At 38.4% G+C, this 14565-nt stretch overlaps 1 protein-coding gene across 1 annotated transcript in view; it reads right to left on the reverse strand.

The window, feature by feature from the left end:
- Positions 1 to 14565, reverse strand: part of COL24A1 (collagen type XXIV alpha 1 chain) — a 149707-nt gene that overhangs the window by 34003 nt on the left and 101139 nt on the right. The window contains exons 29-37 of the mRNA XM_075156204.1: positions 10100 to 10153; positions 9763 to 9807; positions 9602 to 9646; positions 8305 to 8358; positions 5253 to 5306; positions 4175 to 4228; positions 3898 to 3951; positions 2561 to 2614; positions 1861 to 1968 (exon numbers count right to left, since the gene is read on the reverse strand). Of these exons, the coding sequence (XP_075012305.1) occupies positions 1861 to 1968; positions 2561 to 2614; positions 3898 to 3951; positions 4175 to 4228; positions 5253 to 5306; positions 8305 to 8358; positions 9602 to 9646; positions 9763 to 9807; positions 10100 to 10153 (522 nt within the window). The remainder of the gene's footprint in view (positions 1 to 1860; positions 1969 to 2560; positions 2615 to 3897; positions 3952 to 4174; positions 4229 to 5252; positions 5307 to 8304; positions 8359 to 9601; positions 9647 to 9762; positions 9808 to 10099; positions 10154 to 14565) is intronic.

A 14565-nucleotide genomic window follows, 5' to 3' on the forward strand; every position in this document is an offset into this window, starting at 1 on the left:
AAGTCAGGGTGATATCATTGTATCAGAAACAAAAATTGCTCTGTAGCACACGAAGTGTGCTGACAACTAAAAGAACATTTTTTTCCTTCACTAAGAGAGAGTAGTTCACTGTGAAGAACCCAGGACTAAAGAGAGCCGATTGTAACAGTGATGCTTAGAGGACAGAGGGGACAGTGCTCACAGCTGTTGACAGCTGGCCCTCCAACTAATGTTTACTCAGACTCCATCATCACATAAGAGCTACAGAGAATGCAGCCAGAGGACTGTGAATGAGAACATGATGATTTTTGGTAAGGGAATCTGATGTCTGACTTAAGGCTACAAACTTGCTTTGGAAAATGTGCTCCAAAATATTAGTTCACATTAAGAAGTTGCATAAAACTTCAGCAAAATAGATTTTATAGATGGATTTTAGCTGCTAGGAGTGATGCCAGAACAATACGCGAACTGATCTAACAATGTTGACTACGGATCCCAGTGCTCGTTTACTATTTGACCTGTGTATGCTTGCTGCCATTTCTCTCTATCTGCAATCTCTGTTTCAGTTGTCTATGGCAACTGGTGCTCTCATGATATGTTTATTTAATTCCTTTCACAGATGCACCAAAATGAAGTTAGTTAAAGAATAAATGTCTTTTAAGAACAAAATGGAATAATGAAATTCTTTCTTCTCTCTCCTTACTTTATATAGTATATGCCTCATTACAGGGTGATTGACAAGGTAAGAAGAGAAGGTCCACCAAAGACATGACATCACACCACAGCACAGAATTATCATTCGAAGCAGCGCTGCCTGGCATGATAGACCCTCATTTCTGGAAGTCAGTTTCAGCACAGGACGGACAGCATTCATAACATTGTCTTTAGAACACCTTGGCAGCAGTGTAGAAAGACCACTGTTAGGAAAGGCAGGCCATCCTCTGATGACAACTGATCAGAAATCAACAGCAGGAATAATTGGGATTATCCAATATCTATCATGTGATAATGGTTTTAAGTCACTTTTGACCTGCCTTGTATTCCTTACCAGAAAAGGCGCTATAATCCACACCAACACTTTAAGAAACCCTGTGCTGTTGGTTCCGTGCTGCAATAATTTTGTAACTAAAGAAACCTCAATGTTCAGGATACCACTTTTTCTAGAAATTTTATTTTCAGACCTTCCTTTTGTTGTTAGGGTTTATTAAAAGGAATGACAGCTGAGCATGTATGTGGTAAGAACATTAGCACAAAATCTTAAATTGGAGCCAAATCTTGTGTGCTCTAAGGTCTAACACTTCATCATTTACAAGCTGCTCAAAATGGCAGTTCTTTGCCCCAAGGAACTTCTAATCTAAACTAAAAACTAGATAGCCCTGGGACAGTAAACAAAGCCATGAGTAGGGAAAGTGATACAAAACAACGAAAGATCTTACAGCACAATTTATGGTAGTATATGCATCTTGCCAATTTCTTTGGGTGTTTTTAAAATTTAAAGAATGATCTAATACCTTGAGATTGCTCACAGTCTCCAGGTGAAGGTGAGGATAGAGACTAATGACAGAAGGTTGTCTGGAGGAGAGATCTGAAGTGAGAGGCTCCAGGTTGTGTGGTGTATGTGTCTAGATGACAAGTGGTGAGGAATCACTATCTGCTAAGAGGTCCCAGATTTAAGATAGGAAAAACAGTTGTCTCCTCTCTCTACCAACTCTGAAAAGCTGAACCACGTAGAAAAGGGAGGCAAGCTAATTTAAAGAAGGTAATCTCTAACTGCAATAGAAAATCAGAAAATCAAAAATTAAAGAAGCAAGCAAAATTAAAAAGAAAATAATTACAAAAAGCAAATGAACAAAAAGTCCACTTAAACCTGAAAACACTTACAGGAATGCCCATTACACCAGGTTCACCAGGGGGTCCAGCAATTCCTGGTAAGCCCATCTCTCCTTTTTCACCACCTTCTCCAAGAAGTCCCTGGTCTCCAGGGTCTCCCTAAAACAAAGCAAAAAAAAAAAAAGCTTAGTCAAGCTGCTGCCACGGAATTACTTATTCTTGAGAAAAGTGAATTCTGAATCTTCAAGTTTGACAAAAAGCACACTAAAACTGATAGGAATCTTACCAGTCAAATTCAGATCAGGCTCCAAATTAGGGTAAAGCCCTTTCTATCTCATTCATACACTCCTACAGCCAGATTTTGCCTCATCCGTTGCCAACTACCTGAGGGTGTCGTCTGTGACATCCCCTGCCCTGGCACCTGCCACAGTCCTTAGCACAGCATTGATCCAATGCAAAGAGTTGGGAAGCCTTGGGCTTGTTCTCTCCAGCATGATAATCACCACGGAAATAAGCTGTACTCAGTTCTCCAGCTTGCATTTCTCTGTCAAGCCATTCAACTTTGCAGCTCTTGCAGGGTAGGTGTGTGCCTAAAAGGCACAAGAAAGCCTATAATATACAGGGCCTCCTATGTTAAAACTAAGTGCACTCAACAGGGCTCTGTTGATCTGGTGAAATAGGAGAAAAAAAAGAGATTTGGGTCCTTAAGCTAATATGACTGCTTTACATCTGCTATAAAAACTGAAGGTACCTTTGGGCCATCTTTTCCTTGAATACCGTCTTCTCCTGGAGGTCCTGGTTCACCCTTATTGAAAGGAACAGTTGAAAACAAAATTATTGTCTAAACTTCGCAACTAGTCTGGGAAAACTCAGACTAGTTTTACACATGCTTATTATCTTTTGGACAACTTTTATGTTGCTGTTATAGTTTATTTGTCTTCATTTTTCACTGATTTACAGTGACAGAGTCACAGCCCTGTGAATCTCAAACAATGGAAAACATAAAAGATGACCAACATTAGAAAAATGAGGCAATAGTATGTCCATGTAACACTGGAGATTTGGACAGTAGCACTGAGATTTTTTTGTCTTGGAGTATACAACATGTAATTACAGTAACCTCAAAAATATACCTATTCTGTCCTGAAACTTCCAAGTTTATGTGGATAACTACTATATTGATATGTTTAGTGACTCAGTTTAGGGCTATGAAAAACTCATCATTTACCAACAGTGTCGGCACCATTGCATTTTAGAATATTTGCCTTTCTCAGGTAAAGACACTGGCAACTTGCAACTTTTGATGCAGATAGTAAAAAAGCAAACATGAGCTGCCCTATACTAATAATGTAGTATTTCAGACATAGTGGTATGGTTAAGTCCAGAGCATCCACTGTGGACCAGTACCAGGAATTAATCTTCTCCAGGGACAGGCAGAACTGTGGAATGCACCTCGCTGGAGATTTTAGGCAGGAGGAAAAGGTGACAGCAAGAAGCTAATGGAACAAGAGAGCTCAATGGTCAGACTTAAGTCTGAAAGGATATAGTTTATGCTCTTTTAAAAGCGTCCTGGATAAAATCTGTTCCTAGCACTTTAAAAGTTTTTTTCAGCCTTCAAAGGTAAGCAACAGTTTGGGTCAGATAAGGGGGGTAAGACACACAGGAAGAATAAGCAGGGGCACAAGTGCTTGGTGAAATCAAGTGCTGAATGAGCCATCCACAGCACCAGAAGCAAATCAGCTGCTCTGCTGAGACTATAATGTTCCCATTATCTCACCTAGACTGGGTATCCATACACAGCATTATTGTCTGCTGTCATATTAACAGCTGGGCTGGACACCCTTCGATTTTCCTTCATGCTCAAACCACTTGTTCATGTCTCTCAGTGACATGAGACACTTAGAAATATTTCAACATTATAATCAATACTCTTTAACTTGCTACACTATTACAATTTTTTTTTTTTAAAAAGGTATTAGAAAATAGCTTCTTATTGAATTCTTCTGATAAATCAAGGTTTCTCAACCTGCATTTCTGACACATTCATAGCATACTTTCCTTTTTGGAAGATTTGCATCCATAGCTTACCCTTAGACCTTGGTCGCCTGGTTCTCCAGCCTTCCCAGCAGGTCCAGTGTCTCCCTGGAATATCACAAGAAAAATAAATCATTGAATTTTAAGGGACAATATTCCTAACAATGATGGGGTTTACAGATAATGCAGTCATCATGACAATAACAATATTTCTTAATGGCTCGTTTCCTGTATCACTACCTACTTGACTAATGAATCAGATCACTCTGACTTGCTTTTATGGAAATTTGAAAATTTAAACAGCACAAGAGAGAATAATTTCAACATTTACCTTTGCGCCTGGTTCTCCCTGCAGGCCAGGTTCTCCTTCAGGGCCAGGAGGTCCCTGCATGATACAAGAGTTACTGTTACACATGGTCACCAATAATAATTTTGCAACCACCAAATAATACAGCCAAAATTGAAGCAGAAAAACAGCATGAGACACTGGGAAAGATGCATGTCTAAAAAAATCAAATTAAGATAACACAGTTCTTTGTTCTTACTAGAGCCCAACAGAAGAAAAGAAAAGAGGGTATAGGAGTTCAGGAACTGCATTGTGGATTGGGAACGTATTGAAGACTCAGTAGTACCACTAAGCCCATACCTTTCATCATAAATTACTAGCAGGCTGAGCAATCATCTATCTTTTGTAAATCTGACTGACAACTTCATCATTGTTTAGGCTTGGAGCCAAGTAGATTAGACTTTGGAGAACAAGGCCCTTTTTGGAGTCTTCAGCCTTAAAGAGTTAATGGTATCAGATTGCTTCTTGTAAAGTTTACATTTAAACCTTTTCTTAATAGTCCATCAGAAGACTGGATTTTGGGTGACTGAGGAAGAGTGTTTCTTTGAATAAGCCAAATCCCTTCTGTTCTAAGTGAGCTCATCCCTCAGCTACTTCGTTGTAAATGTGGCTAATACATTCTGTCATATTTCTTTCAAAGAGATATTAAAAACAAAGCAAAAAAATAGAAGCAAAAGTTAGCAAGAAGACTGCTTGCAGCTGCTTTTCTTCATCTACCATTTGCAAGGACATATGATTAATGCTGTTCCACTGTCTAACTGTAAGGAGAATGGTGCTATGGTGCTTTCAAAAAAAAAAAAAAAAAATTGTTTGCTCAACTAAACATTCACCTTCTAGGTGCGGATGTCATGAATGTATGCCCGAAGACAGTGCTCACAACAGAAAAAGTTACTTATTTTAGACATTTTTTTTGGTAACAGCTTTAAGTAAGAGAGTCTCTCAGCAGCTCATGGTATTTAAGTCAGCTGCAGGTAATAAAAAAAAATAGTTTCTAAACCCATAGTCCAGGCTTATTCACTTATTGAGTGTTTGTAATTACTACATAAATGATATAAAATCTCACCTCAAAACCCATTTCTCCAATAGGGCCAGCATCCCCCAGTTGTCCTCTTGGACCCTGGCATTAAACAAAAATTTGGATGCATCATTCAATTAACATTAAATTACATTGTATAGTCTTGACTTTGGCATAATTGGCATAAAGTAGTGTATTTCATTGTCTTTCCTCCTGAATCCAACAGTGTTTGTAAGTACCATGATAGCATACAGTACTGAAGACCTCATTGCCAATCTTGACACATTGAAATAACAGATTTCAAATAATAGCACAGATGTCTCTCCTTTCAGATCAAAAGTAAATTATTATCTTAACTAAGCTCTCCTCTTGATTAACTGAGACTTTGTTTAATTAAGGTTTGTTAGACTGTCTGGTTTACTTTGTGGAAAAGGCTACAGTCTGGTATGGAATTAACTGAAAACAGCTACTGTGTGCTTCACTATGGATTTAGCAATGTTTATACAGGACAATCACTGAGGTGTAATGGACTAAAGGCTGGAGCCTTTTTGGTAATATTAATAACTATACTATGAGTGTTTTCTTATAAGCCCTACTGTAAGTAAAAAATTTATTGCAGTAACATATAGGGATCATTTCCTAAAGCAGCATGCTCAAATTCTCTGCACATGTTAGATTGTCCATCTCTGCTCACAGTGTGCGATTTGTGTACAGGGGAGTAGAGGTTGCCTGTAACAGCTTACAGCTGATTTCATAGCCACTATGAATGTATGTCAAGACAAATCAACCCTCTGGATGTACCCAGTCTTTGAACTTTCAGAAAGTTCATATCCATTTACCCCTTTGGGACTCATCTGTGATTAAGTACATTCTAAATTCAAAATATTTTGTTGATCTATTATTCTCATAGAAATAATTCTCTCAAAAGAAAGATGCTGCTACCCATATTTATGATAGAAGCCTTGTAAGCAAATATTTACTCTTTTTTTGCTTCACTTCCTTTTACAGACTATGCATATGGTTTTGCTCCTCCTGATGACTTGGCAGTGATAATGCGAGTACATTCTTCCCTTATAGCAACAATGTAAACTGCATATTACTGAGAGGATTTCAGCAGATGCACATATTTTACCCTATAGCTTCATTTAAGTGTGAACAACTGAAACTGCAGTTAATTTCCTGTTGAGAATTCACTTGGTCCTAAACTACGTCCATCGGTTTTTGTTTGCAGCAACTCCATGGCATTCCGCTAGGCAAGTGTCACAAAGCTTAAATTTGATTCACAGTCAAGTATTTCTTCATAATATTACCATGGGACTAAGTCTGCTGGATTGGTAATGTATCTTTCCCCCGAAACTTTCAGGGGATTTCAGAAGCCAAAATTTTATAGCAATATAGGGGCTCCTTTTAACCATTAACAACAAGTAATTTGCAAAGAAGAATTTTACTAAAATATCTGACAAGTAGGTAAAGTTAAAGTGTAATTTAGATCAAGCCTGTTACTACAGAGAGTTCTAATTGCTTACGTTTCTCTGTTCCTCCACCAATAATTCATGTTTTTCTGCTCTGTGCAGAACTAGTGACAGGGCCAGAGAAATGGCTTCAGCAGCTAGCTTCCATGTAGTGACCAGCTGACAGAAGATGAACTCAAGCTGCTTGGATGGGCAAAAAGTTAAAAAAAGAGCCACGCGTTTCATTTCATAATATCTTGTGTCATTTTCATCACTTCTTTCTAGCTCCACAGATCATTTTCTGAAGACATTTTACTCTTTCATCACTTGAAAGAAAAGGTACCCTGTTCACAGGATAAGCTTTTCTTACTTCTGACATTGCATGTGTAGATTCTGCAATGATGAGCACAACAGAAATGTAGGTTGCTCAAGAGTAGACCACTTAGATTAGAGAAGGCTGATAGTCATCTATATATATGAAAATTCAGATTTAACCAGAAAATGGCAGGAATTTTATGTATAAGCCTTGCATTGTAAGGCTCTCAGATGTCACAACATGAAGATTAGATAAAATAAGTGAAAGAGACAAAGTGACAGGAATCCAATAATAACCGTTAGAAAATACATTTTCTGTTGACACATTTTGCCACTCCTACAAGTTGGCAGCTGAAGTTAAGTAGGCAATTATATCCAAAAGAAAATTTACCAAAATAAAACCTGCTGTTGGTATTTTTCTAGCCCCCAAAAATGCGCAGTGGCTTTCTGTAAGCATGTCAGCCTATGGATTTGTAGAAATAATATTTAATAATATTAGAAATAATAATAATTAGTAGAAACAATATACTTTATATTAACAGTTTCACTTTCAAGTTTTAAATTAACTATATGTCATTTGATATGCAAAATAACTTTTCAGAAGCAATGAAAACACAATTTTTGACAACTAGATTTCTGCACTATAAAATGGCAGCCTTCTCCCAAGTCCCCCTAGGATAGCACACATTCTTTCACTGTATTTATGTAATCTGATTTACCCTCAGAGATAGTGATGCAATAGTATTCCTGTCATGGCTACACCTTGCAGCACTTTGCATATATTCGCTGCAGATCCTGCACGACCTCCTATTACAATACTAGCCACATAAAAGTGAGTGTGGCTTTGAAATAATAACCATCAGAACAAGAATCCATCCAGCAAAGGAATGTCTGAGGTTTATTATAACAGTCTCTCTTTTGTTGAAAATGTAACCTGCCAAATAGATGTGGTCCCTGAGTTCCTGAATAACTATCCTAAAATTTGCCTGAAAAAAATACCACTAATATCTGTATTGGCACATACATTTACATAATCCATAATGTAGATGTCCACCTCAATGCAGCGTAAAGCCACATGATATTGTGGTCCAGATTGTGTCATGCTCTCTTATGTTGTGCACTCCTTGCTACAGTGCTTCCCAACATGAATAACAGGTCTCCTTATGAACAAGTTACGCTAAGCAAGGGAGGCAGACTCTAGCTCTGTAGTTTTGGACAATTACTCCACAATTCCAGCTGGCAACTCTGAATCTTAGTAAAACGGAGCATGAGTTACCAGGGAATTCAATATAATATGTGGAAAAATTTTTAAGCAGGCGTAAAGATCAACTTACTGGTTCTCCCATTGGTCCCCTGTCTCCTGTGGTTCCAGGAGGCCCAAGCAAACCCTGGAAGATTAAAATAAAATAAAAAATCATTGGAAACAAGCTGTTTCATATTCTGTGAAAAGCCACTTCCTCTCTTATTTCTGCTCACTCAATAACTTGCTCAGAAATACCCAAGAAATATGTGCAGCCTTTTCTTCTGGTTAATGTGCATTGCCACATCACTCTAGTTCCCGTGGCATGTGAGGGAGCCCTGAATAAATCCTTCCTCAGTTTCTTTTACATAGGGATGGATCTTAGCTGATCCACCATTTACCAGTTCCTCATCATTTTTCTTAGACTCATGTGCTGCTTGTGTGCGCAAACCGGGCCTAAACACAACATTATGAGTGTCCTGCCCTACAAACTGTATTTGAGATGATCAGTAAGATTCACAGCCCATTTTTCTTTCTGCTCAACCTGTCTCATAGCATATCTCTTCCAGAAACTGTAGCTGTAGGAGTAATAGAGCAGTATCTTGTACTTTGCAATAAATGTACTAATTCCCATCTTTTCAACCTAATGAGGTTTTGCTTCATTCACTTCTGTATATATAAATACATTTAAAAGTCCTAGTGAATGAAGAGGAAATGAAAACCCATTGTATGAAAGGTGAGAGGCAAAAAGCTCCTAAATCTGAGCAGAAGAGTCTCAATTTCAGCACAAAATCACCACCATTACTGCTTTGTTTCTGCTTTTCTGCTTCCTTCCTTATTGAAAATCCAATACAATTTGGACTGACTGGTAACCTTCTTTGTAAAAGAAAGCCTCAAATAGAACATGTTAGATTTCCATTGGAAGAAGGCCTAAAAGGAAGAATTTTCTCCTATATACGTGATACACATTTTACACATTTTTCTATATTTATCCCAACATTGATAGTACACATCTGCTGTAAAATCTACCAGAGAATTACTTCTCTACAATGACTTTCTCCCTTAAAACTACAAAAAAACTAAAAAAAAACAAAGCAACATCTAGGACCCCCCTACTAACTACAATCGCCATTTCTTCTGCTGCAATTTGCTATCATATTGTATTCTGTGGACGATCACCCATGAAAACACTTGTCTGGTAGCAGACTAGACCATGTTCATACTTACTCTCACTTCTGCCCCTGATTCTTTGTATGAATAAATGCAAACTGTACTGTCAGATTTTTCCAGCTGCTCTAAAGTAGACAAATTCCCTCATATCTGAGTGTGAAACAAAGTATGAGATTTTGCGGGGATTTTTTGGTAGAAGTACTAGAAAATTTCATACTCACAAGTGTACCCTGATCTCCTCTTTCTCCTGGATTTCCAGCTTTACCCTGGTCAAAGAGAAATATTGGAAGACAATGCTGGCTTCAGATTATTTCCAAACACAGCTCAGAAATTAGCAGTAACTGTGTTAAGGCTTACTACAAAGATTGGCTCCAATACTTACAATAAGCCCAGGAACTCCTTTCTTTCCCGGATCTCCTCTTTCTCCCTGATAAACAACCAACAATCTGTGAATTCTATGTGCAGTTGCTAGATAAGTTGCATACAGTTGCTGTCAGTTTAAATGCTGGGTAACTCTGCAGGAAGTGCAAATTCAGGCTTAGATGGGCTTATACCATAATAAGGAAGTACCTGTAGAAGCTAGAAATTTGCAAATCTCCTCCTGGATTAAATGGAAATTTATGGCTTCTGACATGCTGGGTTGGTTGTTTGTTTTCTTTTCTTGTCTGTTATGGTCTATCTAAATGTTTTGCACAGTACTGAGCAACGCAAGCACTCACCTTAATGCCTTGTGTTCCTGGTTCTCCTAGAGGACCGTCTAGACCTCTTGGGCCCTGAATATCGAACAAGTGATTTATAATATTAATTATGCATTATTTTTGGTTATCATCAGAGAGACACAATATAAGCCTTTAGGAGAGGAGAAACATGTTTTGTTAGCACAAAAAACAATTTTCTTTTTTTTCATATTTCATACGTTAAGTGTGAAATAAAGCTTCAAAGAATAAAATAAGTTTCTGGTTTGCTGAAATATGAATTTAAGGAGAAAAATTTTCTGGAAAATATGTAAAGAAAATGTTCAAGATCTCTGTTGGAGCCAGCTTGCAGGCTGACAGTCTCTGCTGTCTTTTCTATCCACTTTGTATGAATGCAACAGACACATATTTAGAATAATTTAGATGAGCACTGGTTGTATGGAGTGCTTGCTTTTGAGCGTATTGTAAGTTGTATATGCAAAAATCTAGCTTGCTAGTAAGTCTCTAAAACAGGCAGATAAAGTTCTTCCATTAGTAAATCAGTTTGAAGCAAGATTAATTTATCATCTTGCATAGTGAACTGCTCTATTGTTACACTAAAATGTCTCTTGTAAATTGACTTTTTATAACCAATAGATGAACAAAGATAACCTGTTATATTATTGTATTACAATATAGCAAATATTTATTGCCAAAACATTCAGAAATTATTATTTAAGATTAGAAATCTAAATCCATTAGTTTACAAGCAAATGAAAAATCCTTAAAACAGATCATGAGCAAAATGGAAAAGAATATTTTATCCACACTGATTTAGGAGGTTATTTCCATAATTCTAAACACCATGACTGTTTGGGTATGGAAAATAAAATTAAAAAAAGTTAATAACAACCTAAAACCAATGACCACTTTAAAGCAAGAGCTAGATAAGTATCAAGACAGAGCCAGGCTCTTTAAAGCAGTATACAGTGGGAGGATGAGACACAACAGCTTTCCTGGTGGCATCTGGGCTGGGCTGGCATCAGAGGGAACAGGTACACTGCTGTGGCAGTGCCTAGGGGGAAACAATCTGCATTTTAAGAGTGTATTTCTGAGTTGTAGAGAACTTTACATCTTGGGTCATGGTTTATAGTGCAGGGCATGCAATCATGACTGATTCCAGAGAGCTGTAATACTGTTCTAATAGGTAATAATAGGGGCTTGTAAAATGACTTTGTTGGAAGTACATGTGATTTTATTTAGATTACTTTCCCCTCAAAAATGTCTGTGACTTCCGTGTCCCTCTTGAATTTTTTGAGACAAAACATAGCAGAATTCTGTTCTCTCTGACTTGGATTTACTGATGCACATCAAAATCTCTGTCAGAACAGATGGTAAGCACCGACCCGCTTCTCTCTGGAGCTATAGTGAAAGAAATGTCTGACTGGTAACTCAGGAACAGTGTGTATCCAGAATCATTTAGGCTTTCCTCCCAAAACAGAAATCTCCCAAGAAAAGGCCTTTCCTGGGAGCTGATATATAATTACAAGCCCTGGCAGAGCCAGAAATATCCCACGAGAAGCTTATCCATCAGCATTTCAGCACTGCTGCTTCTGGCCAGCACAAGGCAACACAGAAACCATAGGAGAAGGAAAACGAACAGGCAGGGAAAGCTGTCTGTATACTTTTGATACGTCGGTAGTTTGGGACACAGCTTTTGTGGGGCAATCCTTGGGTTAGCCTGGCCACCTTTCTTGTTTTGGTCTAAGCCAGGACTGAGTAGTTACAGGCATTTTTTTAAGCTGGAGGAGAAAAGAGGCTACAGAAGAAGAGACTCCGGGTTGCTGCATGGCTCTCAGTGAGAAAGGTCCCAAACCAAAGGCTATTGAAGTCTGTGGAAAAAACTCCTGGTGACCTCAATGCACTCAGAGATCAGAATCAAAACACTAATGGTGTTTTCAAGGGAGATGGAGGCCTTTATAAGAACAACAAGACTGGGCCTCACATTAAGATTATGTAACTGTGTAAGCCCAATGATTGAATTATTATATAGCATAATTTAAAAGAAAGCTAAACATCTTGATCAAACTAATGTCAGGTTACTGCCCTGCACTTGTTCTGTAACTGCTATCTATAACGCATACAAATAGGTTGTGGTGAAAATTCAAGGCAGACTAAGCAGTTTAGATTCCCATGATCTGATATTCCATGATCTGATATGCCTCGAAGAACGGGAGGAGAAGGGAGAGGTGGAAACCTTGAGATGGAGTGAGGACAGGTCATTAAGCAGGGGGGGTAGAAGGGGAGAGAAGCTCATGGAAGAGCTGCAGAGGAATCCCGTGGGACAACATAGGAGGGGGAAATTGAGACTGTTAAGCTGAGCAACTGCAGGATAGTTTTAGTGTTTCTCAGACTTTTTAGATATGTGACCTGTCATTTGTCTTCGTGCATCCTCCAGAGGGCTGATCAGGGGATAGAATCTCAAGATGAAATATTCAAGGAGGAAAAAGGACACGTTTTGATTGTACAGATTTGTGTAATACAGAAATGCCTTTCTAAGTTCTATCTTCTATTATTAATAATATTAACAGATAAATTCTTTGAACACTTGTGAATTCCTTTTAATCATCAAGGGGGTCATAGCCCATAGTGTGAGAAATGGTCCTGTCAGGAAACTGCACAGGATTCTCAGTCTGTGTTATGCGCATAACACACCAAAACCTTTCTGCTAGTCACACAGATCTCCACTTCAGTGGAGTTCGCATCAACAGCCCAATCATTAGGAAGAGAATGACAATTGATTTGATCACTAGTAATCAAGAGAAAAGGCCTGCCATTCAAAAGACCAACCTTCTACTTTATAATTTTGAATTGAAAACAAAGTAACAGAAACCAACATGATACTCAGTTTCTGGCTCTGGGCCATGCCTGCCTTTAACCTACCTTTAGCAAGCCACAGAACAGAGTGCAGGAATCCAAGGGAAAGGCAATTTAATATTCTAACAAAAGCACACCATGACATTCCTATAAATAGTATGGTGACTCATTATTGGCACAGATTAACTGGATCTGTATTATTTCCTACTATAGCTAGTACAGAATGAGAGATACACATGATTTGCCTGCTGTTATTTAATTTCGGTTGCAACAGAGCTGAGGAGTAAGGCTGCCAAACAATTGCTACTACTTTTTTCTTTGGCATGGGTTCAGCTTTGTTTCTAAAACGGAACATATTACATTGAATACTCTAGGATAATAAGCTGAGAAAAAGTCCATCTAACAAGGCAAGAAGCACCAATTAACTCTTTCTGTTTTTTCTTATCCTGCCTCCTAAATATAAGAAGAGTGAAAATAACATAAACACACTATGTAGCTACTTCTATCTTTTGGTGGTTGACATGGAAGAATGTTAGAAAATGACATCAATTTTAGACTCACTTCCTTTGAACAATTTAAGACAGATAAACACACTCAGCTATTGATGTATCACAAAGCACACTGGCCGCTTGTTTCACATAACCGTGAAGTGCACACATTTTTCTAGGTTCCATATTCCCTGCTGTGAGGAGTATGAAAGATATTACTCATTAAAACAGAGTGCTGATGTCCTTCAGTAATTGAGGTTCTTCATGTCAGTACAGACACAACTGAAGCAGAGATAACCCTACTGGCTGCTACAGACATAAGCTGCGGTTGCCTGACCCCAAATTTATGGCGCTTCACTATGTCATTTATCTGCATTTTCAAAATCGAATTTAATGAGCTGCATTCCAGGAAAGTAAGTGCAGAAAAATTATTGCTTTTAAGCTTTAAAACACCAAACATCAGCCTGAAGAATACTAACTGCTAAGAATCTTAGCGGCTATTGAGAATTTTGCTTAGGTCTCACTCATGAAGTGAATCTCATGATACAGGAGCTCTTCCTCTCAAATTAAAAGCTACAGTTGTATTAGTCAGACATTACAGTACGAACTAAAAGCAGCACCAGTCTCTGACATTGTGGTTTTCTTCTCCATACATCAGCAAACAAGAACAACAAAAAAACATGCAACAATGGCTTCATGGCTGCCTACAATGCTACCAGCATGTCTTCCAGACTAATGTATTTTTTACTTCTGGTTATGGAGAGAAATTCCTTCTCTTAGATACAGATATTCCCATCCCCCAGCGTGTCATTCTGCCACTGAAGTATCTGCAAAGCGGTGTTCTCCCTCTGTGTTTTCATGAGATTAACACTAAAAAAAAAAAAAAAAAGTGGGTCACACACGGACCCAGCCTTCCATATGATTCCAGCTGAAGCACATCAAGTCTCGAGCATGAGCTGAGGAAGCTCTGTGCTAGCACTGTGCTCAGTGGCGTATCCCCCACGATCCCCCGACAGCGAGATACTCCATAGACTCCTAGACAGCCTGCCTTCAGCTAGCCAGAACTCCCGGGCGTACTGGAGACTGAGCAGCTGGATACTCTCAGGCAGAAGTAGGCTGCTGGGTAATCTTGGATGCAAACCGGTT

The sequence above is a fragment of the Calonectris borealis genome, chromosome 8 (assembly GCF_964195595.1).
Source record: "Calonectris borealis chromosome 8, bCalBor7.hap1.2, whole genome shotgun sequence".
NCBI lineage: Eukaryota > Metazoa > Chordata > Aves > Procellariiformes > Procellariidae > Calonectris > Calonectris borealis.